This window comes from Phascolarctos cinereus, unplaced genomic scaffold (genome assembly GCF_003287225.1).
Source record: "Phascolarctos cinereus isolate Bilbo 61053 unplaced genomic scaffold, phaCin_HiC Scaffold_1;HRSCAF=81, whole genome shotgun sequence".
Lineage (NCBI taxonomy): Eukaryota > Metazoa > Chordata > Mammalia > Diprotodontia > Phascolarctidae > Phascolarctos > Phascolarctos cinereus.
In genome coordinates, this window is record NW_027555514.1 from 51,637,165 (window position 1) to 51,663,666 (window position 26,502).

Sequence of the window (26,502 nt, forward strand, 5' to 3'; positions counted from 1 at the left end):
TCTGAAATCCTGGAAAACGTGTCTCTTCTTCAGGTTCAAGATTCCTAGTTCCTTCAATCTCTGTATAGCATGAATTCAAAGTCCCAGAAGGTATTTCAGTTTGAGGTAAGGAAAATTTCTTAACTCTAAGATCCGTCCACTTATGAAATGGCCTCTCTAGGATAGCAGAGTTTCCTATCCCCTTAAATGGAGAGGACCACTTGTCCAAGAAGCTGAAAAGGGGATTTCTGCTCAGGTACTGAGCTCATAGGCCTCTTACTTATACCAAATGCAGTCCAAAGCAGATTAAAATATAATCAGGAAATATTTAACAAAACAAGTAAAAATACAATACAACATAGATGGTGTTAATTTGTGGTTTTCTTTTCTGAGTTGACACCACTGGACCATACAACCTCTAAGATCCCTTCCTACCCAGGGCTTTATATGAAGACTGGCGATTTTTCTATGAGTCCTCAAAGCAGCAAGCTTGTCATCATTTGCTAATACCAGGAGTAGCCTGAAGTTAGAAACTCCCTCCTTTCCCGGAGCATAGTACAGAGCAGTCCTTTGAAGAAGCATCCCCGATGGCCTCCCCAAATGCAAAGCCCCACTTCCGGGACTTGGCCTAAGGCTCTCATGTACAGAGGTAGGGAGGGGTCATATGTCCCTGCATCATCTTACCTGCTTACCAATGGCCCAGGGTGGTGATGGTGATTACTCATTGTTAAGGTGAGTCTCTACAAAATAAACACATACCACGGACTACAGGATGCTAAAAGAAAGGTTGCTTGCAGGGCTCAAGTTTTATTCTTGGTTACTGATTGCCCAGGGATCAAGAAGTCATTACAATCAATCTGGCTTTCTAGATCCTCCTAAAAACCTTTGAAAGAACATTTCTTTAGGTATCACTGCAGAGCCCCTCCACACTGAACCCCAATATGAAGGTAGGTACAAGATGTGTTTCTGATATTAAGCAGGTTTGTAAGATTTTTAAAGAAATCCTTATCATTAGGCCTTATCTTTCTCTTTTTATCCTACAGATCCAAAATCCTGTAGGCTAGTCCCTCTGGCAAAGTTATTTTTGATCAAATGATGAAATAGGAGCCTCAAGTTATTAATTCTACTTCTCTCACTCTGAGAAAAACTAAACTGGAGGAAAATTAAGAGAGCACTTAATTAAAATGGGAACTAGGGAAAATGGCAAAGGTAATTCTGAAGAGAAATGGGATAGAAGCTAATTAATATTCTCAACCAGGGGACTTCAGAAAGAGTTCTCAGAAAAATCTACAATATTTTTTCTTATTTGGTCTGAGTCTCACTTTCTTACACTAATTTTCTATGTCCAATTCTAAACAGCCTCCAAAGCCTCATGTATCTAAATAATTCAGTTCTCTCTCTTTTTTTTTTTTTTGCTTTACTTATAGGGAGTGGAGGGAGGGTGGTTTCTTTTCATACTTGGGACATTCAACTGTTTTATAAAGCTTCTGATCTGAATGGTTTTCATGACAGAAAGATAAAGGAACAGCAAAAACCAAAAGCAGAATTTCTGTTTTTTCATATAACTTAAGAATCCCAATAGCGGCTTTACACAGCATATCATGTCCTGAAACCAATACCAGAAAGAACTGTATTTCATGTAAGGTGTAATGTGATCTCACCAGAGAGATGCAGATTGGTTGCTATCCACTGCCCTGGTTGATTAGGGAATTACCAAGCCTCTGATTTTGTTCATGCTGGACAGGTTAGCTTATTCTACTACTAACACCAGTCACTTGTGACACTGTGGACAGAATGCTGTCTGGGGTTCAAATCCAGCCTCTGACACATACTGACAGTGTGACCCTGAACAAGTCACTTCATTTCACACGGCTCTAGGCCAGAGGTGACTAACTTGGTGGCAAATTCCTTCCACTCCTAAGATTAGTAACTGCTTAGCTGGACACTTACTAGCTATATGACCCTTGACACATCACTTAACTTTGCCTCAGTTTCCTCATTTGTCAAATGGGGATAATAATAGCACCCCATCTCCCAGAGTTTTTGTGAGGATAAAATGGGATTTTCATAAAGCGCTTTATAAGCCTTAAAGCATAAATGCTATTATTATTATTATTATTGTTTTTGTTGCTGGCAAATTATAGCCTTAGAGAGTGGAACTGAAAATTGAAAAACTGATTTACCCTGTCACACAGTCAGTATATGTGGGACTTGCACCCAGGTCTCCCAGACTGTACTTGCTTTCTTCTTCCTTGTTTATAATCTGAAAAGTTATCATGACAAACACTGAAGCATAGATAAGGCAGGTCCTATGCTTTGTCAACATCCACAGAATACCACAATGGCCCTTTTGCTCATAAATCCAACAGGTTCCTATTTGCAGTTTCTAGGTTTCTTCCTCCTCTGAGAATCTCAAAATCCTTAAGTGAAATAAGTTAACAAAATGTCCTGTAAGGATGCTTTTGGTCAACAACTCTACACATGCCTGCTGGGTCTATGTGTAACTGGAGCCTGGGTTTCTGCTGGAAGGAAAGGTCTAAACGCCACACCCAGAAGGAAGCCACAAAGAATGTAGAGGAAGCGTGCTGGCACCTGTTCTTCTCTGCTCCTGAGAAAAGGGTCAAATGTCTCACTGTCGGAGCTGTGAAGTAATAACTGCTAAGCTGTTCAGTTAGAATATTGCTTCATTTCCAAGGGAAGGGATGTTCTAGCCTGGTGTTACACACATGATGTTTTCTTTTAAATTACATGGATCCTTCAGCAGAATGTAAGCTCCTGAGGGCAAGGATTATCTCATTTTTTTGTCTTTGTAATCCCTAGGACTGAAACAAAGTGCACATTTAATAAATGTTCGTTGAATTCAATTCAATGATTATATGCTACCTGCATAGGTTAAAAAAAATCTTGCCCATGTATTTCCCATCTTTTGGAGGGACTCTGGCAGAGATAGATGGATTTTGTTTTTAGGGACCTTCTGGAAGAAGGCTGGAAGGCTGGAGGGAAGAGCCAAGATTCCCACCAAAAAAAACCTCATCTGTAAAATAAAAATCGTGGCCTCAATGACACGTAAGGTCCCTTCTAGCTCCAAATCTGTGATCCTGTGTGACTGACTTATACACAAATGACCAGTATGCAAGGAAGAGTGAGTGTGATAAGTCCAAGGAGAGAGGTAGAAAATTGCTGTGAGAAACTGGAGGTGGCTAAGTTCACTTTCCAGGATGGCACAGAGGTGGTGGGTCTGGCAAGGTTTTGTGGAGTTGCAGTCCTTGAATGGTCCTTAAGGGAACAGAAAACCTTCATCCAAGGGAAATGGATTGGGGTGGGGCGGGGGAAGAAGAGGCATGGAGCAGAGTCTGTCCCACGAGTGGAGGATGGCCGAAATAAGGAAGGGATACTCCATCTAGATTATTATTGTTCAAGGGAATTTTTAAAAATTAACCATTTCCTTAATAAAAAATAAATGTTAAGCTCAGTTTTTATTGACTTTTGAAACAAAACCCATTAGGTTTTAAAGGTGTATGTGTCCGACCAAAATGCGCAGAGAAGCAGTATGGTCAGGCAGATAGATAGTCGGTTTTGGAGCCCAGGAAGAACTAAGTTCAAGTCCTGATGCTTGAAGATATTGTGTAAACCTGGGCAAATTACTTAACCTCTCCATGCTATTCGTAAGTCTCTAAGACTATAAATTGCAGAGGTGTTGACCTGCAATGATAGAGGAAGTTATTCGCTCTATACTAATAAAGCCAGAGGTTTATTCCTTATTCCTAACCATATCAACATTCAATAAGAATCTAGGTTTCAGTTTGAACTCTGGTACTCTCCAAAGAGTTGGGGGAGAAAGTCAATGTCAGAGAGAGAGACTTGGAATAGTGTAGTATTCAAGCCAGCTCCACAGCTTGGTACAGTTAAAATTTGCCACAGAAATCGATTTTTCTTTAACTGGAGAGCCAGAGAAATAGTGAACCAAGGCCTCCACTTTATACCCAAATAATCCAAGTTAAAACAAAAACAATCCTTACTTTTAAACACTTTGATGTTTTTAGCAAAAAGAGCTAGAAGAGAATTTTTAGCTTATTTTTCAACTTAAGAAACTTAAGAAACGCCCAGAGGCATAGTCCAGATCCAGGATACCAAAGCAGGCCCTCTGATTTAAAACCAATTGACTTTCTATTCAACAATTTATGTTCCAAGTTGTGTAGAGCACTTGTCAGCTCTCCGTATATATTTTCCTGGTGAACGTTTCAGGAAAAGGCAATGTTTCTGTCTGGCTTATTCATTTCAACAATTATATATTAAGTCCCTACTATGACCAGACAAAAGGCAGCACGATGTACTGGATGTCTAGAGAGAACTTGGAGTTAGGGAGAAGTAGCTTTACAATCATAGAACTACAAATCTAGAGATGACCTGGTCCAGCAGGGCAGACGTGTTTTAACCTTCGAGAGCCCTGGGCAACAGTAAATTACCTAATAGGTAAAGATCTTCACTCCTGCAGGGAGAGCCCCAAGATGATTAAATCACAAGTCCAGATCTGCCCAACCCCTAGTCCGCTACCCCACAACGTGTAAGGCACCGGGACTACAAAGACAAGCATGAACAGTGCCAGCCTCCAAGGAGCTCCCGTTGGGGGGGGGGGCACGGGGGTAGTTCATGGGCGCTGAGCAGCACATGGACGGTCTGTAGAGGGCACAGAGCAGCACGTGGGTGGTCCCCGGAGGACACACAGAAGCTCAAGGGGTGGTCCTAGGGGGGGCAATGAAAAGAGGTAACACCTTGGGTCAGACAGCCTTTAGGGAGGATGAGGACGACCAACTAGACTTACTCACTTGGCCAGGAGAGTCAGAGCTGGGCGGGCTGCCCACTCTGGCCCATTCCAGCATGGGCCGGCTCCCTGCTGCGTTGGTCCGTAAGCGGCCCGGGTGATACCACCAGCCAGGTGACCCCTGCCACGCCTTCCTGCAGGCGCTCCAGGCCAGACCGGTGGGTCCCCATCCCCCGCACTGCGGCGGCACCGTGTCCTCTGTGCGTGCAGCATCTCCAGCCTTGCAGAGTTTTTAGTGTTTTTGTGTTTTTAAATAACCTTGGGAGAAAAACTAGAAAGGGGGCAAAAAGAAGATTAGAGGGAGGGAGGGAAAGAGAATTCCGAGGGCTGGGGTGGGGGAGGGGTTGGCGTGCGGGGGCATACCATTCTGTTCGATGATGGGGGAGTCGAGCGAATTGCGTCGGTGGGTGCAAGCCCTCGGTCACCTTAATTAGGGAAAGGCTCGGAGTGATAGGAGGGAAGAGAAGTGGTGGGAGAGCCGCGTGGCCGCTCGGAGCTCGAGGCGGCAGCGGCGCAAGTGATGGGCGATGCTCCTGCCCGCACCCCCCACCGAAAGGCTCAGAGTGGTACGTCCGGAGGGCGGGGCCCCGAGCAGTCCCGCGAGCTGCGCGGGGCTGGGGCTGGAGGCGGCGGCGATAGCGGCTTGGGGACGGCCACGGTCACAGTCGCGGTCATGGCGTATCCGGGGCATCCTGGAGGAGGCGGTTATTTCCAAGGCGGGGTAAGTGCCCGGGGATGGGTTCGAGCCCGGCCGCCTGCCCTCCGAGGGGAAGTCTCGCTTCCCCCGCTGCCCCGGGGCCGGGCTCAGGTTATTGGGGAGGCCCGGGAGCCTTTTTAAAAGAAAACTTCCCCGCCACCCAAAAATAACTCGGGGCACTAGGGAGCCTCGGAGGACGAAAGCCCCGTCAGGCTGGGCCGTGCTCCACGAGGCTCCGGGTTGCCCCTGCGGAGGCTGTTTACTCCCGAGGGGCTGATGCTGCGCAGCGGGGGGGTTCCCAGCCGGCCGGCACCTGGGGGGGAACCGCCCGTGTCCGAGAAAAAGTACCCCCGGGCCGGGCGTCCTTGCAGACCTTCCTGCGGGCCGCTGACTAAGTGCGTGTGCGGCCGTGGGAAACACGATTAATTGTCCAGAGCCCCAGCCGGCTAACGATGTGCTTGTGTTTCGTGGCTCCCAGTACGGAGGTGCCCCCGGAGGCCCAGCTTTTCCTGGACAAAGTCAGGATCCACTGTACGGATATTTTGCTGCTGTGGCTGGACAGGTTAGTGTTCCGTTTTTTATCTTTTTAAAACATCCTGCTAGGTGGTACTTGTTGCATAACTTACTGGGGTTGCAGCAGCTGCCTCCAAAAAAAAAAAAACCCAAACCCATCAATTGAAACTTCTTTGCAAACATCCTTTTTAAAACCTACCTGTACCTTAGTAGCTTTACTCCTACATTGCTTTCTCTCTTTTTAATTTAGTTTTTCATTTAACAAGCATTTATTTTTCTCTCCCACGTTGAAAGAAGGAAGAAGAAAAACAATTCATGTAAGAAATGTGCAGATGAAAGCAAAACAAATTCCCACATGGGCCAGATCCAGTGAAAGGAGTGGCCCAGTTTTCTGTCTGGAGGCCGTCACCTCTTTGTCCTGGAGGTGGGAATCCTCGATTCCTTCTCAGTCTGGTCCTTGCATCCATCCCAATGCTTGCATATTTCATCAGTATTTTCTCTTACATCTTAGCTCCTTCATCATAGCTTTTTTTCTGTTAAAATGGATCAATTAAAATATTCTTTTTTAAAAAATCCACATGCTTCTCTATGCCCTTTAAGAACTATCCATATTAAAAAAAGATGAAGAAATCCAAGTATTTTCCATTCTCAGAAATTGGAAGAAACGTGTTACTCATCATTTGTTTTGGCTTAGGTCAAAACTGAGCTCATGGCTGTGGCTGGAAACAAAACCCATCTCTTAAGTGTGTTTGAACATTTGTCAGCTGTGCAGATGTCTTGGAGACTAGCTGAAAGTTATTTTGAAAGGTTAGTGAAAGGTTAAGAGAAGAAATTGAGGAACTGAATACTCTAACTCCTACTTGTAGAGTTCATCTGAGACTTATTTTAGTAGTTGATGATTTCATCCGTGTGGGTGCTTCTCCCACCAATGTAAATTGTAAGCCCTTCACTCCATTTCTTCAATAATGGATTTAAAGTTGGAAGGAATTCTTAGAGATCATCTAAATACATACTCCCCCATTCTACAAATGAGGAGACTGAGGCCCAGGGGAGTTAAGACTCAAGGCCACAAGTAGTTAAGTGGAATTTGAATCCTGTGCATCCAGGTACAAGGCCTGTGTTCTCACTACTGTGCAGCACCACCTCCATCTTATCATAAATAACCCTTCACCTGCTTTTCTCCAGGAACTTCCTAGGACCAAGGGTCATTTGGTGATTTTTTTCTGTTTGTGGATTACTGAGAGGCGATTGTGCCAGAGTGGATAGAGACGTCTCCTTCAGGCTAGGAAGACTAAGGATTCTGTTCCTACTTCTGACATACTGACTCTTCGACCCTGGGCAGGTCACTTAACTTCTCAGGGCTCTAAGGAGCTCTCTAAGATAAATTTCAGTCGAAGGAGTTCTTCCCCATACCAGTGGAATCATAGATTCAGTATCTATCCTCTCAGGAGCCAACTTCCAAGAAAATGCTTTAGACACCATAGATAGGAATTTTAGTAAGGGTCCTTATAGAAGAAACAAGCATGGCATAGGTACAGTTAAATGAATTCAAAACTGACCATTCCCAAAGAATATGCATGAAGGCCCCCAGATCCCTTTCTTTTTAAGTCTAACAGCAGTACACAAGGCCATTGCTGCTTTCATTTTGTTTTTGCTTGCCTGTATATGTGCTGAATCTGCAGTAGAACATTAGTTCTTTGAGGGAAGGGACTGGTTTTTTTTCCCTTTTTGTCACAAGTGCTTGGCACAGTTCCTTGTACATAATGGACACTTTACAAATGTTTGTTGGAATTTAACTGACTTAAATGAATAATAATAACAGTCGTTAACATAGCAATTTAAATAAACTTAAAGTAAATAAAGTGGGTGCTTTTATCATCCCCATTTTAAATATGAAAAAACTGAGGCTGAGAAGTTAGGTGACTTGCCTAGAGTCACAAAATTTATAAGACTTTGAGGCAGAATTCGATCTCAGGCTTTCCTGACTCCAAGTCCAGCACTCAGTCTACTAGCCCACAGGCTCATCAGATTTTTCGATGAACCTCAGAAAGATAGCTGTCTCACTGAATAACATAATCACAGTGTAGAAAGATTTCATCAGACTAACATAATGGGACTGATCTAATCAGGTGAAATTTAATAGGAATAATGGGTAGATTTCTACTTAGGTCCATTGAATTACGGGATGGAGGATATTGGTTTGGCTCAACAGATGATCTTCTAGAAAAGACCTAAGCGTTTTCAGTGACTGCAAGTTTGATGTGAGTCCAGAACATGATGTCACCTCCAGAAACACAAATAATACAGTTTTAGGCTTCATTCATTGAAGCCTGCTTTTCACAACACAGCACCTAATAGTTCCATTGTGTTCTGCTCTGGTCAGCCTCGGTCTGCAATCTTGTGCTCAGATTGTTTTCGGAAGGACTTGGATGCCCTGGTGTCCTTTCAAAGGAGAATGGCTAAACTGTTATCTGTCATCTGAGGAACAGTGGAAGGACTCAGTATATTTAGCCTAAAGGGTAAAAAAAAAAACCCAGCAGGTGACACATGAGGCTGCCTTCTAAATGTTTTGGAAGTTGTATGGGATTGAGGAATGACTTATTCTGTGCTGACTCTGAGGACAGAATTATGGCCTTTGGTAGTAGAAATGAGAAGGGTGCAGATTTTGACCCACTGTAATGAGGAAGGGCTCCCCAGCCCAGCAGCCCAAAATTGGAATGTGCTTCACTTAAAAGGCAGTGAGTTCCCTCTCATTGGAGGTGTTCAAGTGGAAGGGTGGGTGATCAGTTTGGGGCTATTTAGATTAGGGAAGGGAATAAGCATTTATCAGTTGCCTGCTATGTACCAGGCACTATGGTAAGCTGTTAGCTCATTTGACGTTAGCTCATTTGATCCTCAAAACAACCTTAGGTGGTAGGTACTGTTATAATCCTCATTTTATAGTTGAAGAACTGAGGCAGACAAAGGTTAAGTGGTTTGCCCAAGGTCACACAGCTAGTAAGAGTTTGAAGCAGGATTTGAACTCGGGTTGTCCTGACCTTGCTAGGTGGCACAGTGTGTAGAGCACCAGGCCTGGATTCAGGAAGACTCATCTTCCTGAGTTCAAATCCAGCATTATACATTTAATATCTGTGTGACCTTGGGCAAGTCACTTAACCCAGTTTGCCTCAGTTTCCTCATCTGTAAAATGAGCTAGAGAAGGAAATGGTAAACCACTCCAATATCTTTGCCAAGAAAAATCCAAATGAGATCACAAAGAGTCTGACGTGACTGAAGTGGTTGAACAAGAATGTCCTGACCCCAGGCTTAGTGCTCCCTCCACCGCCTTGCTGTTGAATGAACTCCAGGGTCCTTACAGCCTTTGGCTTCTGTGTGCCCCACTGAGGTTATTGCCCAGGACCCAAGTACAAAGATGGTGAGGGTCCCAGAGGTTAGAAATAACTCACTTTGAGGTAGTGGCCCTGGCACTGGTTCAGCCTGCTATTATCTAGTAAATGTAGTGATAGGATGACTTGGCCATATCAAGGTGGTTAGGCTTTCGTGCCTGTGACTTTTGAGTTTTGCTTTTACCCAAGCATAGAAGTAATACATTATGCTAAATATGTAGGGAGCTGTCTGGGCAAAACATTTAAAATAGCCATGAAGTGGGCTGTCTGAGAGATGGGACAGAAAATGGAGTTGCTAAAAGGATGAGCACCCCGCTGAGCATCTACTTAATCAACCAGTGATAAGTATCTGAAACCCCAAACTATGGTAAACTTAAAACAGGAGTATTTTTAGATGGCCTGTTACCTGGCCGGTCAGTAACTCCAGCCTGCTTACCTTTCAGCCCCCTTGGCCTTGCCACCATCGTGGCTCTTCATTTTTAACTTCTTGCACCTGGTAACAGGACTGGTCTTTTGTACATCTGCCTTTGATGCAGTAAGCTTGTGAAGACTTTTAAATGTGGGTGAAGCTGAAAAAAACAGGAAGAATGTTTAATGTACAGCTCTTGCTTATTTGTTCTCATCCTCCTAATGAACAGGTAACAACTAAGTATTTGACAGGTAGCTGTAAAGTATTAAATGATTTGCCAAATTCTGTGAAAAGGTAATTAAACTGTTTTGCGCCTGCTTGGGTAAAGCACTTTGTTTATTTACTAGCATCATTTGGTCTTTTTTCTAAGCAATAGGATGAGAGGTAAAAAAGATTTCTAATCATCTGTTGCATAAATCATTTATGTCTAAAACACGACTTTGGCAGCTAGCTTTTCCCAGCAACTGCAGTGAGAGCATTAGTGACTGAGGCAGTAATGGACTTATTTCATTCATATCAGATATCTCTGGAAGGTGTTTGATGAGAACAGAAGCTCACGTGCATGAAAACATTAGTACCAAATCAAACTAAGGAATTTATTGGAAATATTTAGAGGTTGTAGGATCTTCAATATGGAGTGCATCAGAGGCCATCTGGTTCAAACTTCCCACTTTCCAGATGAAGAAACTGAGGCCCTGAGAGGGTTATTGACTTGGTCAACATCAGCTAGGTAGTAAAGTAAGGTTAGAGGCAGGATTTGAACCCAGGTAGGTACTTGAAATACTAAAATTTAGATGTAAATATTCTCAGTATAGTGATCTTTTTTATATCAACAGATAACAATTATATTCAAATAATCTAAAATTGCGTGTTGGCTTAACTTTGAAGATTTTATGTAGATTGTATGTGTATGTGCCATGTTTGAGACTAACTCTAATCTGAATATTAATGGCCTGGTAATGTTATAAAAAGTTCATATAATGCTTTGTTTTCTTCCGGATAAAAATATATACAGTTTCCCATTAAATCACACATTAAAAGGGAATACTAAAATATAGCTCTCCAAATATACTTGTTTTTTAAAGTGATCTGCTCTTTGTCAGCATTACTTTTAATTCAGAATGTAGAAATTGGGATTGAAGTCTTTTGTATGTATGACACAACATTTAAACAATCCTTTAATAGTTTCTTTTATGTGAAAATCAGACTGACATCTAATGGAAGGTTCCTAATGACCTCTTAGTCACCAAATCATAGTATCGGAGTTTAGAGATCTAGTCCAGCTTGCTCGTTTTACACAGAGAGATTCTGGCTTACCCGAACCTGCCCAGCTGCCAAGCCAGAATGAGCCCCCAGTTCTTCTGACTCCTCTCATTCCCGGGTTCTTTCCCCCACACCCTGCTTCCTGTCGTCCGGTAGCTTTTTGCCGCAGTTCTCATTCTCTTCGGCTTCACAGTAACATTTGACACTAACTGAGTTCTTAGAAACTTTGCTTGGCTTCCTGTCTGTGATACCACGCTATCTGTTGGGGAAACTGGAGCAGGGACAAGGGAGGAGTTTGTTCTACTGAGGCTCCTCTTGGCTTCTTGTCTGAGTGGGTTGGTTTGCGGTCACTTTCCACCAGAAATCAGAAGAGATGGAGATGCGACCACCTGTCTGCTCTCCACTCATAGAAGGGCTGGAGACCCCTGTGTTACTGACAGTGCTGCACCTGCCCCCTTATCACTGTGCTCTGTGGAGATGAAAGGCGCTCAAGGAGACCTCCAGGTCACGCACTCTCCTGCCAAGACGTTTTAGTGGCATGGATGGTGGCCCTATGCTTTGGTAGGTCCCTCTTGTTGAGCAGCACAGAGAACAGAACGCTGAAAGTGAAATCAAAATGAAAAAAAGGAACTTATTGTGGTCCTGTTTCCTCTTTGTTTTTGTTTTGTTTCAAAAGGATGGGCAGATAGACGCCGATGAGCTGCAGAGATGTCTGACCCAGTCGGGCATTGCTGGAGGCTATAAACGTAAGTTGATAATTCGAGTACTTTTACCATACTGTATTTTCACTGTTAGCCATGGGTAAAATGATACCAAGAGCAGTTACAAAAGCTGAGGGCTTTTGTCATGGTCAGCCATGTTAGGAGTCTTACCATCACCACTGAACTGCTGCTCGGTTTTTCGTGATTTGCTCCCATGCCTCCTCCTGGCACTCAGTGAACCTTGTCCCCTTCGAAGCAATCGGCATGGCTAGGGTTGCCCCCCTCGCGGGTACAGAAACATGACTGCCGGCTTGTTCAGTTGGTCACTGGCATGGTGGTATAAACTTTTAGCTGTTAGGTTTTTAATTTGGGGATCAGGAAGAAATAGCATTTATTAAGCGTTGCTCTTATGTTTATGTGGAAGGGTACCGGATTTGGAGTCCCAGGACTTGGGTTTAAATCCTACCTCTGCCACTTGATGACCGTGTGCTGTTGGACAGGTCCCCTAACCTCTACGGACCTCAGTTTCCTTAACTGTAAAATGAGGGGTCGGACTAGATGACCTCTAAGATTCCTTTCAGCTTGAAATACGCGATTCCATGACCACCCTTCTCATAGTGGCACACTCTAGACGCAGCCCCAAGAGAACTGTGATCTACTGGATAGATCATTGGGCTCGGAGTCAGAAAGACTCCTCAGATAACCTACCATTTATGTGACCTGAGGCAAGTCATGTAACCCCTGTCAGCCTTAGCTTCCTCATCCATCAAGTCAGGAAGTTCAGCTCTGTGCTCCCTAAGGTCTCATTTCTAAGTCTTTGATCTTAAGCTGGCTCTCAGATGACAGTTCTTTGCTAGGCCCATTAAGAAAAAAAAAAAGATCCTAACAAAAGGTCATTCTCTGGTTGAAGTTCTAAGCATTCATCTGCATCCCTATACCTGTGATTTTCTTTTGGGGATGCATTAGGGCATTTTAGCTTTAGACGCAGCTGGGGATTTTCTGTAAAGCTATTTTTTCTTTCTGTTATGATAGATCCATCCTTGGAGGGTTGTACCTTCATCAGTGAATATTTGAGGATCCATTGGATAGATTAATACCTCAATCCATATGTAATAACTTGCATTTATTCTGAAGAACTCAGTGTTTCAAACTCATGATGTTGCTTAACTTTATAATCTTGAAGGTCCAATAGACTTGTCTCAACTGTATAGGTAAAGAAACTAGAGGAAAACCATGTAAACCAAGAAAATAAAGAATTAGTAGCCCTTTCATATTTACCACCTCATTATTGCTACTGCTGTCACTCTGTCAGTCATGTCTACTATGTGCCAGGCCCTGGAGATACAGAGCTTACATTCAATCTAGGTGGCTGTGTATTCATAGAAGTATCTGCAAAATACTTAAAAGTAAAATACAGTGTTGATGGGGGGGGGTGACAGTCTAGTAGCAAGGGAGCAGGGGAGATCAGGAAAAGCCCCAAGCAGAATATGGTGTATGAGCTGCTCTTTGGAGGATTCTGGTTGTAAGGGGAGGAAGAAGTAGATTTCATGCCTGGAGAGGCTAGAGATGGAAGGTGACACATGAGGAACAGCTAGACCCATTTGTCCAGGCTGGAGGGATGTGCAAGCCTGGAAAGGTAGGTGGGAGGCAGGCTGTAAAGGGCATTAAATGCTAAGCAGAGCATCCTTGTTACCCTGGTCCTAGACCCTCACAGCCACACTCCTAGACAATGACAGCTAGGATCTGACAGTACTTTTGCCTCAGCTTTACCCCTCTGCCCTCTCCACACCTGTCCCTACGGCTGTCACACTGACTTCCTTCTGTGTAGAGTTGGCCTTTGCCCCTCTTCTGCTCTGAAGTCCTTCCAGTCTTCCTGTGTCAACAGTTCAGATTCATTCAAGGCCTTCCACAATCTGCTGATGCCCTTCCTTTTCAGGTTTATCTTGTATGACTCTCTACCCTATGCCAGAATGAACTGCACTTCCCCAGACACACCCTGTGCTTCTTCTCCCTCTATCCCTGTGCCGTCTTAATGCCTGGAATAATGTCCTTTTTTATTTTTGCTTTTGAATTTCTTGTTGTCAGTCATTTAATTGTGTCTGCCTCTTCATAACCCCATTTGGGGTTTTCTTGGCAAAGATATTAGAGTGGTTTGCCATTTCCTTCTCCAGTGTGTCCCCATTTTACAGATGAGGAACTGAGGCACGTAGGGATCAAGTAACTTGCTAGTAAATATCTGAGTCTGGATTTGAGCTCAAATCTTCCCAACTCCAGGCCTAACTGCCCCTTTGAATTTCAACCCAACCTTAAAAGCCAACCTAAGTGGCACCTCCTCCATGAAGGCTTACCTGATTCCTTTTATCATGGACCTTCAGATAGCATGGGTTAGCACCTTTCTAGTATATTTAGCATGTTGGTTATCTGTGAACGGATCTTTTCTTCCTGTCAGGTTGTAAGTTCCTGACTTACAACAGGAATTGGGCCTTTTCAAGTTGCCCACAATTAATAAGCCCTGCATCTAGCTTAGTAAGCATCTGTTGACTGGTACTGGATGTTTAGGAACTTGTGTGGGTGTCCTTTAGGCCCTTGTTGAGTGAGTAATAATAGAAGTGGAACTAAAGCCTCAGATTTCTGGTTTTCCATGACACTCTCTATTTGTTAAACCGTGTCTTTATTAACTCCTAACTCAGTCACTGTGGGATATATTACTGATGATGTAAATTATTTATCACTTCAAGTTTTCTCCTCTCCTCAATTCTCATCTTCCTCTTGTGCCTTGCATTGTATCACTTGTAGCAGCATTATTTGGACATACTTGTGAGACAGCTTTGTGTTTGCCTAAAGCCATATTATTTCTGGAGAGGGAATGCTGTAGTGTCTTCAGCTGAGCTGTACCTGTCTTGAGTGTAGGAGAAAATTTTCATTGGTCGTTTTAAATGTTAAGGGATTCTGTCCAACCATGACAGATGTTCATACTGTCCATTTATCCATGGCCATTTATTTGCTCAGGAATGATGGCTAGTTAACTGCATACATGTAGGGGTGGTTATCCAACAAAAGGAGAGCCTTATCCTTAAGTCTTTCTTATTCTTTTTGTTTTTTCACCCCTTTGCCAAGTCTTGTTTGCACCCCCTCCGCGACACCCACAGGACAGTGACAGCAATGCTAGATCAGGCCTGCATTGCCTCTCATCTGGGTATTGCAACAGCCTCCTAATGGGGAGGTTTTGAAACCCCCCGGCCTCCAGGCTTTTCTGGTTCCACTCCCACAGAGCTGCTGCAGTCATCTTCATAAAGCAGAAGTCATTGTCCTGATCTGACTTCTTGGATAAACCATACTTCTGTCAAGTAAAGCCCTCTATAGCCTGGCTTCAGCTCACCCTCTCAAGCTTGTTTTACACATTGGCTTTGAATTCAGCATTGCTGCCTTCTCACCCTGGCCCAGACTTTCCCTGGGCCATCCCTCGTCACCTTGGCCCCTTGAATCTGTAGCATCATCTAAGGCCCTGCTCAGGTGATACCTGCTGCAGGAAACTTCTGATCACCTTCATGTTTAGTATTTTCCTTCCTCAAGTTATCATGGATGCATTTAATTTGTGTCCCCTAAGTAGAAGGTATGCTTTTTGAGGGTAGGGACTAGTTTGCCTTTTATCTTTCTAATCCCAGTTCCTAGAATGATGTCTTGTATCCAGTAGGTGCTTAATAAATGCTCATTGGAGTGGGTTGGATTGATTTAGATTCTGAAATCTCAATTTGAGAAAGCCACATTTGGGGATTACTTTAGTTAAATAACTATAGTATTAAACATTCAGTCATCTGGACCTTGTGATTGAATTAATTTGCCCACTCTGGTTATTTCGTGGATTATTTCTTCCCAATTGAAGTAATAGTATTATCCCTTGAGCCTTAAAACGATACCAATTGTGACGCATGGTGTTGTATGTTGTAATACCGAAATTGCTTATCTTTTCTACTGTTAAACGCGCTAAGAAGGCAAGTACAAACAGGGAAATTATGGATAGAATTAAAATGGTGTGCTATTACTGTTTTTCATTAATATATTATTGAGAATGTTATACTCATGATGTGAAAGACATCTAGGGCAGATGTTCTTGATGTAAATGTAAGGTCAATGCAGCATCCATGTAGGGGTTCTGTGAAGTTGGATGGGGGGAAATTACATCTTTATTTCAATGTAATTGGTTTCCTTGATACTCCTGTGTATTTTATTTTATTGCAATTTAAAACTTCCTTCTGAGATGAGGTCCATAGTCTTTACGAGACATAACAAAGATTAAGAACTCAATCTAGGAATATTTTCTTTCTGAATTAGTCTAGACCTTAGTCCTGGATCAAATGCTTTTTTTGTGGTGATTTCCTTGAATTGGCTATAGAGGCAGAAACATTGTTCTGTCATTCCTTGCCACTGCCCCATCCTGTGATTAAAACCATGTAAGTAAGGAAAAAGAATATGGCCTGTCTGCAGCCTCCTAGCCTGTCACTTGCCCACATTTCCCTTGAACAGTGACACATAAGAAAAATTTGGATTGACTAGGGATAGTTCCTCATAAAAGAGAATAAAATGATTCCCTGGGCCGAACTCCTCAGAGCTTCTACTTCATTCTGACTGTTGTGTGGTGGCTCATGAAGGCATGCAGAGAGGAAGAGCAGCAGAAGGGGAAAAGGGTGTAGGGTCTTAGCACATCTTTAAAAAGTACATTTGTGGTCCCTTGCTCAAACCAATTTACGAAAAATGAGATGGCGTTGCCTAATCATTTCATGGCAGTAGACTTTTACCTAAAGTTAGCGATTTTTACATCCATCCTTGCGTCTTTTCCTCCTCTTTGAACTTTGTGGAGCGCTTTGGCTTCCTTCCTACACAGGGTTATATTTTCAGGCATCTCTTAGGAAAGCTCTGTTTCAAAACCTTTGATCAGGAGTCAATAAACCTGGGTTCGTATCCTGGCTAAAGACTCATATCAGGTCTGTCGTCACAGGCAAGTATCTTAACTTTTCAGGGCGTGAGTTTCCTCATCTGTAAAATGAGGCTAAAATGCAGCACCTCCCAGTGTTCAGGCATATAAGGAAAGCACTTTGAAAAATCTTAAGTTTATAGATGTGGGTTGTGAAAGAGGATTGCCAGGGGTCTTTGGCGGTTTAGGGCCTGATAGTGGAAACCCTACATGCTTAAGAAGCAGGATGAAGTCTAAAAAAACCAAAACCCCTTTAAAGGTATGGCTTCTTTTTACTTATCTGTGAATAAGAGGAGTACTTGAAGGAACAGAATTGGGCTGGAAGAAGCCCCCAAGCCAAGGATAGTGGTGGGAGATGATCCATTCACAGAGATTTTTTCAAAAATAGAAAACTTGTTTTCTGTCAAGAATCGCTGTAATTTGCCATTATTTTATAACTGCTGCTATTCATTTCATAAAAGGTAGGGACTTGGTTCAAATTTTATGGGGGGGGCGGGAGTTAGGGGAAAACTTAGCTTTAGTTATCTGTAAGTCTTGCTGCTGCCCTCGATGAATTTTCAGGGCCAAGAATATTTTCCCCAGCTCACGAAACATGAATGAGCTCTGTCCTGATTAACCTTTTGTTCTCCATCCTGTCACATACTTCGGGTTCTATCAGATGTAGAAGTTCTTGTGCGTGTATTTAGAAGCAGTTCCTTTTTTATTCCATCTAAACCACCCTTTGCCTTGGCTTGAGCATCTCTGCAAGGAGCGTGTGCTACCATAGTAATTGGCCTAGATGAGCTGAGTGGAGAAATGTTGCACCCATCCAGCCTACCTTAGGCTCCAGCCTCCAGCACACGGTCATGCTCCTGGTAGGAGGTCAAAGGCGAAGACAGCTTCATCTCCCACTCATGCCCCACCCAGTTTCTGAACGAAAGCATCCAGACCCAGAAAGCAAAAAAAAGAAGTCCAGGCTATGCCCTAGTGCTGTGGTCTGTCACCTGGCACTGTAGTCCATCCCCAGGAAATAAGTGGAAAGACCTCTTGAGCTGCAGCCCAGGCACCTAAGGCCATGGTGTCTCAGGCACATATTGACTCTCATGCGGCGTATTTCCAGCAAGCCTCATTATCCCACTTGTTAGCCCACAGTATATCTTAAGAGATACTGAGTTGGGGGGAGGTGACCTCAGAGGGCTAGGCACGCTGACAGCTTGACATTGAGGAAAGGAGACAACAAAGCTAAGACAGTCCACACCATCGTGGCACCTTATAACAATCTCCCATCTTTTAGCTTGAAAGTAAGGGATCTGTCCTCCCCATATTAATAGTTTCTGATGCCACTAAAGTACCCCAGAATACCATGATTGATACTATAATGATGACACTGAGTTAACAGAAGATTTCATCGTGGAAGCAGCATGGAAAAGAGTTAGGATGTTGGGCTTACAGTCAGGAAGACCTAGGTTCAAATCTAGTCCCAGATAGCTGTGTGACCCTGGGCAAGTCAATCACTTAAGCTCTTCGTGCTGCATTGGTGAAGAGTTCTCACACCTGCAGTTCCTTATACCGCAGAAGGTGGGGAAGTACATGATATATTTTAGAAAGATGTCCATCAAAATGGTGAAAATGAACACTTTTGTGTCTTGAAGGGGGAAAATGCCTCAGTTATCTATAAAATTCATATAAAGAAATAATTTTTTTTCTCCAAGGATACTGAAAAAATGATGTATCACTATCTTGTTATTAAATCGATTCCAGGAAGAAATAGTTGTCACATTTATGATATACTTTGCAGTGGCGTAGATGCTTAATAAATGTGAGAATAATTTAACTGTATCCAATGAAACTGGAATCTGTGTAATGGTATTACAATATTGACTATATATTCTTTTTGCTTTCACAGCTTTCAACCTGGAGACTTGCAGGCTTATGGTTTCAATGTTGGATGTATCCTTTTAATGCTGAAATCAATATTATAATTGCGACAGTGGTGTTTTCCCAGACTAACGAACAGGTTTAATCCAAAGGTAGTGTTCAGTGCTAAACAAAATAGTATTAGCATTTTATTGAAGTAAGCAGTTATAAAATGTTGATAGAATTTTGAGGGAATAAAGGAAGTCTGTTAACCTCTTTATGAATGAAAAACAATATCCCAAAAAAGATCAAGTTAAGTGCAATTCAGAGCTGGCAACAAAGTATCATTTTTCTTGAGATTTCAAAGGCTAAGATGATTTGAACAGTGACTATACTGTATTGTGTCTCTTGTCATTCGGGGGGCAGGGGGGACAGCCAATTTTTTTTGCATAGTAGTTTCTATGCATTCTTTTGACCAAACACATAAGGGTGGTGTTGACTATACATCAAACAATTTATTTTATTTAAATTTCATAGATTTTATTTTTGACCTCCAAATCTTAAAAGAACAAATGAATGTCTGAGGATGGCATGACAGCCATTGAAGATCTTGATTTTAGGGGCGCCTAAGTAGAAGTGTAGGGTCCTAGACTGATTCTCGAATAAGGAAAGTGACAGTCTGATGTTTTGTCCTGGTCATTCATTGACTGGGCTGTTGTGTCCAGTTCCAGTTTGTTGACTAGAAGATATCCAGAAGTGGTGGGGCATGAGGATTGGTTGAAGAAAACTGAGGATAGCCTGGAGGTGAGGGAAAGACATGATAACGGTTTTCCAATATTTGCAAGTTGTCTTGTGAGCTTGGACTTATTCTTCTTAATAATTAGAAGGTAGAACCATGTGACCAAGGGGTAGAAATTGTAGGGAAGATTTTAATTCAGTATGAGGAGAAACTTAAACAAACATGTCCAAAAATGGAGGTAGCAAGTTCTCTGTCACTTAGGTATTTTAGGTGGAGGTGAGTATTCAGTGTGTTTGGAACAGAGACAACAGAGAATGCTTCTGCTCTCTCGGCTGAGGAGGGCCTTTGAATTGGAAAAGGAAAGAACAAAAAAAAATTTAATCAGTTGATTAGCAAGATGATCGAGAAAATAGCAAAAAAAAAAATCTAGCCATACTCTTCTTTCCCTTTTTGCCAGGGCTATTAGACTGCTTTAGATCAGGGCAGTAACAAATTTAGAATATCTGGATTTCAGCAAATAATTTTTTGGAGTCTTTTATGATTTTTAGGTGGACAAAGGATTAATTAGTGATCCCTAATCTTTTCAGTTGGAGGACCTGTTTTAATGCAACAGAATTTCTTAGACATGACCATAATTTCTACTAGTGGTATCTGTTGATTGAGAAAATAGATGATGACAGAGCTTCTATAAATTCAGTAATGCCTTTAAATGAATTTGTTTTCTTTATCACAACAGCTACATTCATTTAAAAAATAATCCATATGTGTGAGACAAATATCATAACTAATGTTATTCAGCCCGTAGAAGATGTGTTTGCTTGTGTGTTATGCCCGAGTCGTGCCTTTTTTTTTCTGGATTTAAAGATATAAGTAAAGACATTTCATGAACATCAAGTTTTATGGCTCCAGAATAATAGTGTTAAGTGGATTCAGAATCGGTTGAATGACTAGACCTGAAGAGTAATTCTGAGTAGATTAATGTCAGTATGGAAAGAGGTCTCCAATAGACTGGGGATTTGTCCTTGGTCCTATGCTATTCAGCATTTTAATTAATAACTCTGTGAAGAACAAAATGATGTGCTTGTGTCAAATTTGCCAATAACACAAAACTGGGAAGAGTAGCTAATCTGTATGGTGATAGGATTAGGATCCAAAAAAAATGGGAGTCAGATCCTGTATTGTGATATGACATCCTATAATGTGATGCAACATCCTGTACCCGATTTGAAAAACAAACTGCATAAGAACATGGTGGGAGAGACGTGGCTAGATAATATTCCACTTGAAAATATACAGGAATTTTTGAGGATTGTAAGTTCAGAGTGAGTCGGTCTTTTGACATGTTAGCCAAAAAAGTTAATGTGACTTCGGACTGCTTTCAAAGAGACATAGAATCCAGAATAAAGGAAGTGATATTCTACTTTATTCATCCTGGTAAGAGTATATTTGGAGTATTAGGTTCAATCTTAGGTACCATATTTTAGGAAAGATATTGATAAAGTGTAGGACAATTAGGATCACGAGGGAACGGTAAACCACAGCATATGAAGATGGGCGGAGAAACCTGCAGGTTTTTAGCCTAGAAAAAAGAAGGCTTCAGTGGGGCAAGAAAGCTATCTTCAAAGGCAGATGAAAGAGAGCTTAGGGTTGTTTCACTTGCCCCTAGAATGCAGAGTTGTAGAAAGGCTGATTTTGGCTCAATGAAAAGAAAAAAATCCAACCATCCAAACACAGAATAGGGTAACTCAGAAAGTGGTGGTTTCCTAAGGTGAAAGCCTGGGCAATATTTGTGGGGCTGTTTAAATTCTAGTTAGTACATCAGATCTAAAGTAGGTATGAGATAAAGCTACGCTACCATGACTGTATGACAGAGACCTCAGAATTTTGAAGAAATTCAAAACTGTAATTTTAAGACCAGTGTCCAGAATGGATAACCTGACCTTACAAATATTTACTATAAATGAAGATTGGCAGATTTCCAAAGCCATCTCTGTAGAGAATAAGGGTTCCTGATAGATTCTTGGAAACTTCGTGATGATGAGACTGATTGTGGTTAGGGTAGGCCCATTGAACCCTTCAGGAAGGACAGTCTTAGAGGAGAAAGGCAACAGCACCTCTCTTACAAGGCAGTCATTCCTCACATAATGTCAGATGTACTCTCTCTCCACACCTCCACTTCATATATATGTATGTATGTGCATATGTCTGTTCTTCATGTGCAGATTGAAAATTTACTAAGTAACCTTGGAGGAATGGTCTCGGGTGGGAAAAGCCATTCTCCTCCAAATCCCACGTAGGCATCTAAGTGGCAAACCACCCGGCCTGTTAAAGACCAGTTAGAGCTGAACTGTTACCTGAGATGGCGTTGCCAGGCCTTGGTCCTGGTTTAGCCTCATTTTGGGTAGGAGCTTAGGGAATTGGAGACCTTGGGTCAAGATTATTTAGTGAGTCATTTATCCAGTTTAGTGAGTGCATTTCTGTTAGCAAGACTAATTCTTTTGCCTAGCTGATAGAATGGTTCTCTTGACTTTATGATCATACCTCATATGCCAGATGATACAGGTTATAAAAAATTGGAAATTATATAAAATTCTGCCTAACATAAATAAAGATGTAGAGCCACCTCATTGTAGACTACAGCTGTGATTTAGTATGGGATTCCCCTCCCCCCCACCCAGGAAATGATGACATTTCCTCACTTCTGGATCTTTCCGTTGGTTGTATACGGTGTTTATTTTGGAAGTAAACCAGTCATATTCCTTGACTGTCATTCAGAGGGACATGTCTGGCACCATGGGTTTTAGTGAATTTAAGGAACTTTGGGCTGTGTTGAATGGCTGGAGACAACACTTCATAAGCTTTGACAGTGACCGAAGTGGGACAGTGGAGCCACAAGAGCTGCAGAAAGCCCTGGAGACTATGGGTAAGTGATCATAATGAGACAATTTTCTTGTTGTTAGAGGTCATAGTTGACCCAGACCAAAAAATAGATGTTATTCTTTTCCTAGATTTTCCAGAAATTAATATGATGTTAGTAATTGGAATAGGTTCTGGTTCACAGAATTTATTTGAAGTTCCTCCTCCAAAAAAATTTGAGAGACTTTTAGAAATACATTTTTTTTAGTAATGTAGCTTGTTTCCACCATATTCTTCCCCCTCTTCCCTATGAAAATTGAACCTACATGTACAATTTAGTAAGTCACCTTGCCTCATAATGAAAGAGAGCCATTCCTTATACTTTTTAAAAAACATCTTTTTAAAAGAAGAGGGAAAAATAGGCAAAACTGATCAGTCCATCAAAAAACAAATTTGACAAATACCATTTGACTCTTGCTCCCCCGCACACACCTCAGCAAAGGAGAATCGAAGGTGTCTCCTCATATCCCTAATAGACTTTCAGTCATTGTCATTTGATTTTTTTTTCTGCTTTTTTTTCCCTCCCATTTAGGATTTAGATTGAGCCCCCCAGCGGTGACTTCAATTGCAAGACGATACAGCACGAATGGAAAGATAACCTTTGATGACTACATTGCCTGTTGTGTAAAACTTAGAGCTCTCACTGGTATGTTCTAGGAAAGTAACATTACTGGTATCCTCTAGCAGACTTCATTTTTGTGATGCTGCTCTTCCTCGATAGCGCTGGGCTCTTTCCTAACTGGAATGCCAATTAATGCTGTTAATGATGGGCAATGATAATACTACAGCTTATGTATTTACCGCCCCCATCCCCTTTTTGTATTTGTTCTTCCCAAGATGGCATAGTAAAATCTTTTGGCAGATAATTTCCTTAACATTGTGCTAATTTTAACTAGATTTTATTGCCCCTGAAATAGATAAAATAAATAACTGCTGCGTGCTGATTTTATTTGATTTTGATCAAGTCACAGGAGGACGCCAGTGATTTGTTACTGAATACAAACTGATTAGATCCTTTGGGAAAGAATTAAAACATTGCCCAGCTATTTCAGGTTTTTTTGGAAGAAAGATATTTTAATATTTTATTCTCTTTGTTTCTTCTGTCTTTCCTTCCACGTGTATAATTTTTACATTACATGACATCTGTCATATCTCTTCTCCCTTTGCATGACTCCAGTTTCCACAAAATTGTAGGACAAATTTCATTCATTCAACAAACATGTCTTGAACATCTGTGAGATATATATATGATTTTTCCCTTACAGAACACAGTTGAAATGAATTGTAGAGTGATTTGAGAGTCACTGTCCTGGGGGTAGTAGAGGTCAATGATCCCTTTATTTACTGCCAAATTAATATGTCATCTTTAGGTATTTGGAATGTGAAAAGTCACGTCTTCATAAATTAGCTAGTAATCTGGGTAACTGTGACGCAGTGGATAGAGTGGTAGATTTGGAATCAGGAAGACTTGGGTTCACTTCCTACCTGATACAGTAGCTGTGTGACTCCAGGCAAGTCACTTAATCTGAGCCTCAGTTTCCTCTTCTGTAAAATGAAAGTGTTTGTGAAGATGAAATGAGATAATATTTGTAAAATGCTTTGCAACCTTAAAGCACTATATAAATGCTAGCCATCATTTTAGAAAGGAGTTAGCAGTTACAGTTGTTTGGTTTCTTGTAAACTATATGCAAATATACTCTTTGTTTCTTTGGAAGTTTTTTGGAGTCTAACTGTACAAAATGAATTGAGCTTTATTATCAGGCCTGAGGCCAAATTTGCAAATAATAGGAATTTTAGAAAAAGTCCAAAATCGTTTAATTTTAACAATAATTGTAATTGTTTGTAATATTTATGCTGCCTTATAACTTGGCCCAAGTCCTTACGAAAGATCTGCCCTAAATTCATCCTTTCTGTAGTACAGATTTATTTTATTCCTTTGTTTATTTTGAAATAACCTAATTTTTTGCCATTGCTTAGTAAATTTAACCCCCTATTATTTGGATTTTTCTGAAAATCTAAAAAAATCATGTGAATATCATGACAAAATATTGCACATTTAATTTCTCTATTTTTTTCAGATAGTTTTCGAAGAAGGGATACAGCTCAACAAGGTGTTGTGAATTTCCCATATGATGATGTAAGTTTTAGTAAACTGCTTGAGGTTTTGATGGGGGAATAAGAGTGCCTGTGTTGATTGAACTTTAGCAAACTCCCTTTTGAAGTCCATTCTACTCTTGAAACTACTAATATGATGCTGAAATCAAGGTTTCCATGATCTATAAGAGTTGGTAACCTTTTTTCTTAGTTAAAGGGTAGCCCTTGTTTGGAAGGCATCACTGGCATAATGAGATACATCTACTTTCTACCACCTTCATGCCCTTTGAGTCACTACCATTGTGATTTCTCCCAGGGTTCTGTGACATGAAGTCTGAGATGGTCACAATAGCTCCCACTTCAGTAGTGTTGTAAGATTTGAAAGGAACTTTAATAACTGTAGCCTTTGTGAAATCAATAAAAGGAATGGGAAGAGCACTTTGGGTAGTCAGGAGATATGGGGAGGAGACCTGGTTCCAACATTTACTTACGAGGCTAACTTTGGGCAAATCACTTAACTCACCTAGGCCTCAGTTGAAAGTAGCGGTGGCATTTTAACTCTCTGTTTTCTTCTGTGTAGAAACTGCAGAAATAATTTTGAGTTGAGAGATTCCCAGCATCTATTACATGGGGCTCCTAGCTATTCCTTCTGGATAAACTTAAAGTAGTTTTTCAGAGTAAGGTAATAGAAAAAATTAAGATTGAGGAGCTAAAGGTGCTAATGAAGACAATAGCATAGTTTCCAAGGAATAGGTTTAAGACTTATGCACATTAATGGGTATTCTTCTCCATTATGGTCTTATTGCATTATTTTATCAAACCACTGTTAAGATTACTAAAAACAGATTTAAAAACAATGATGATAATGTTTAAAGGCTTTTCCTTGCAATCTTAGAAGACCCTAAATGATTGATAGCATAAATACAAAATCTAATCATCATGGGGTGTATAGCAATACTCTATCCAGTAAGATTTCCATAGTCTTAAATAACACCGAACAATAATAGAATCAGTAGTTGTAAGTATATTAATTGAAAGAAGGCATGCCATGACATTTGTTGGTGTTGCTTCAATAGTCTTTTATATGAGAATCCCTAAAATTGTGAAGATTTTTTGAAACAGGAAAGACCTCCTTATTATAGAAAGGAAGTCTTCTCATAATGAAAGTACAGAACACCATGTGTAAATGATCTATTCTTGGGCACATTGTAACATTGACTTTTTTTCACCCCACAGTTCATACAGTGTGTGATGAGTGTCTAAATCAAAGGAAGAAGATGGTGGGCACAACCAACATTCCTGTTTGCATTTTGCTTTGCATTTGTTTATCTGTCATCTGTAATGTGTGTAACTTAACATTGGCATGTTCTCAAAGATTCATTTTGTAAAGGTTTATTGCTTTATATACAATTAAGGTTTTTGTTTTTAGTTTTGATAATAAATGTTTATTAAAAAAAAGAATTTTAATAACTTGAGATCAAGTGTAACACATCTTACCTTCAGTTTGGGCATTCCCATGAGCCATTGTTAATCATGCTTTATTTTCTTGCTAAGCTACTATTACATAAATTTAAGATGGTAAAATGTTTGAGCCATACTATGTATTTTCCATCAAATCTACTAAAACCTTTTAATGAATGTGTGATGGTTGTCTTTCCTTTTATATAGAAGCTTGTCATCTTTATGGCAGTAAGTGTTGAATAAGTCATTATTTAAATAATTCATACCCATCCTATGTGTAAAAAGACAAGAGAATGTGGTGATCCAGATCTGTATTTAGGCTTTCTTTTTTATGCACATTTGAAAACCAAATGATTTGTTATTTAATTTTAGTTCTGAATTTTGCCCCTTGGGTTTTCTTCATAGGCTATGAATGTGGACAAACTCCAAAAATTCTCAGTTGAAATTTGCAAGTTTTCTGTTTTGTGAACCCATTCACTGACTTAATGGCACTATAATTGCCATAATGACAATAAGTTAAAGAGGAAAGAAAAGTGGGGCTCATGGGAGGAGGGGGTATCAACCTGGCAACTATCTTCAGGTTCTCAGGCCCTCTCAGCCACAGCCCCTGAAGACCCACAAAGGAAAGTTCTTAGCACTAAAGTCTGGGGGTTGTCTGACATATGTCAGAAATGGCCATGATTTTTTCAGTAGGAATGATGCTAAAGAAGATGC

The 26,502-nt window shown here is 41.2% G+C and overlaps 2 protein-coding genes across 8 annotated transcripts in view; one reads left to right on the top strand and one right to left on the bottom strand.

Moving 5' to 3' along the window:
- Positions 1-5,492, bottom strand: part of LOC144456601 (uncharacterized) — a 162,543-nt gene extending 157,051 nt beyond the window's left edge. For 3 of the 5 annotated variants that reach the window (XR_013485604.1, XM_078151841.1, XM_078151842.1), the window contains exon 1: positions 4,806-5,368. Coding sequence is in view for 1 of the 5 variants with exons in the window: in XM_078151842.1 (XP_078007968.1) it covers positions 4,806-5,014 (209 nt within the window). In the remaining 4 variants the exon portion in view is untranslated. Of the gene's footprint in view, positions 1-4,805 lie in introns of all 5 variants that reach the window. The other 2 variants (XR_013485606.1, XR_013485605.1) reach the window with 1 other exon arrangement.
- SRI (sorcin) lies at positions 5,434-25,965 on the top strand. 3 transcript variants are annotated; one of them, XM_020987461.2, is made up of 8 exons: positions 5,434-5,522; positions 5,977-6,060; positions 11,746-11,815; positions 18,628-18,671; positions 22,093-22,240; positions 22,766-22,879; positions 24,312-24,370; positions 25,564-25,965. In XM_020987461.2, exons 1-8 carry the CDS (start codon positions 5,475-5,477, stop codon positions 25,588-25,590), a joined length of 594 nt encoding a protein of 197 aa, XP_020843120.1. In that variant the 5' UTR covers positions 5,434-5,474; the 3' UTR covers positions 25,591-25,965. The 3 variants fall into 3 exon arrangements, with proteins under 3 accessions (XP_020843120.1, XP_020843121.1, XP_078007959.1); XM_020987462.2 differs by having other exon boundaries at positions 24,316-24,370; XM_078151833.1 differs by lacking the exon at positions 25,564-25,965 and having other exon boundaries at positions 24,312-24,427.
- The last annotated feature ends 537 nt before the right edge of the window (positions 25,966-26,502 follow it).

What these genes read in the sequence shown, in the direction of transcription:
- SRI (XM_078151833.1), top strand. Translation starts at nt 5,475, where the DNA reads ATGGCGTATCCGGGGCATCCTGGAGGAGGCGGTTATTTCCAAGGCGGG. An exon ending in TTGCTGCTGTGGCTGGACAG is followed by an intron (nt 6,061 to 11,745) that starts GTTAGTGTTCCG and finishes TTGTTTCAAAAG; the next exon opens with GATGGGCAGATAGACGCCGA. An exon ending in TTATGGTTTCAATGTTGGAT is followed by an intron (nt 18,672 to 22,092) that starts GTATCCTTTTAA and finishes ACTGTCATTCAG; the next exon opens with AGGGACATGTCTGGCACCAT.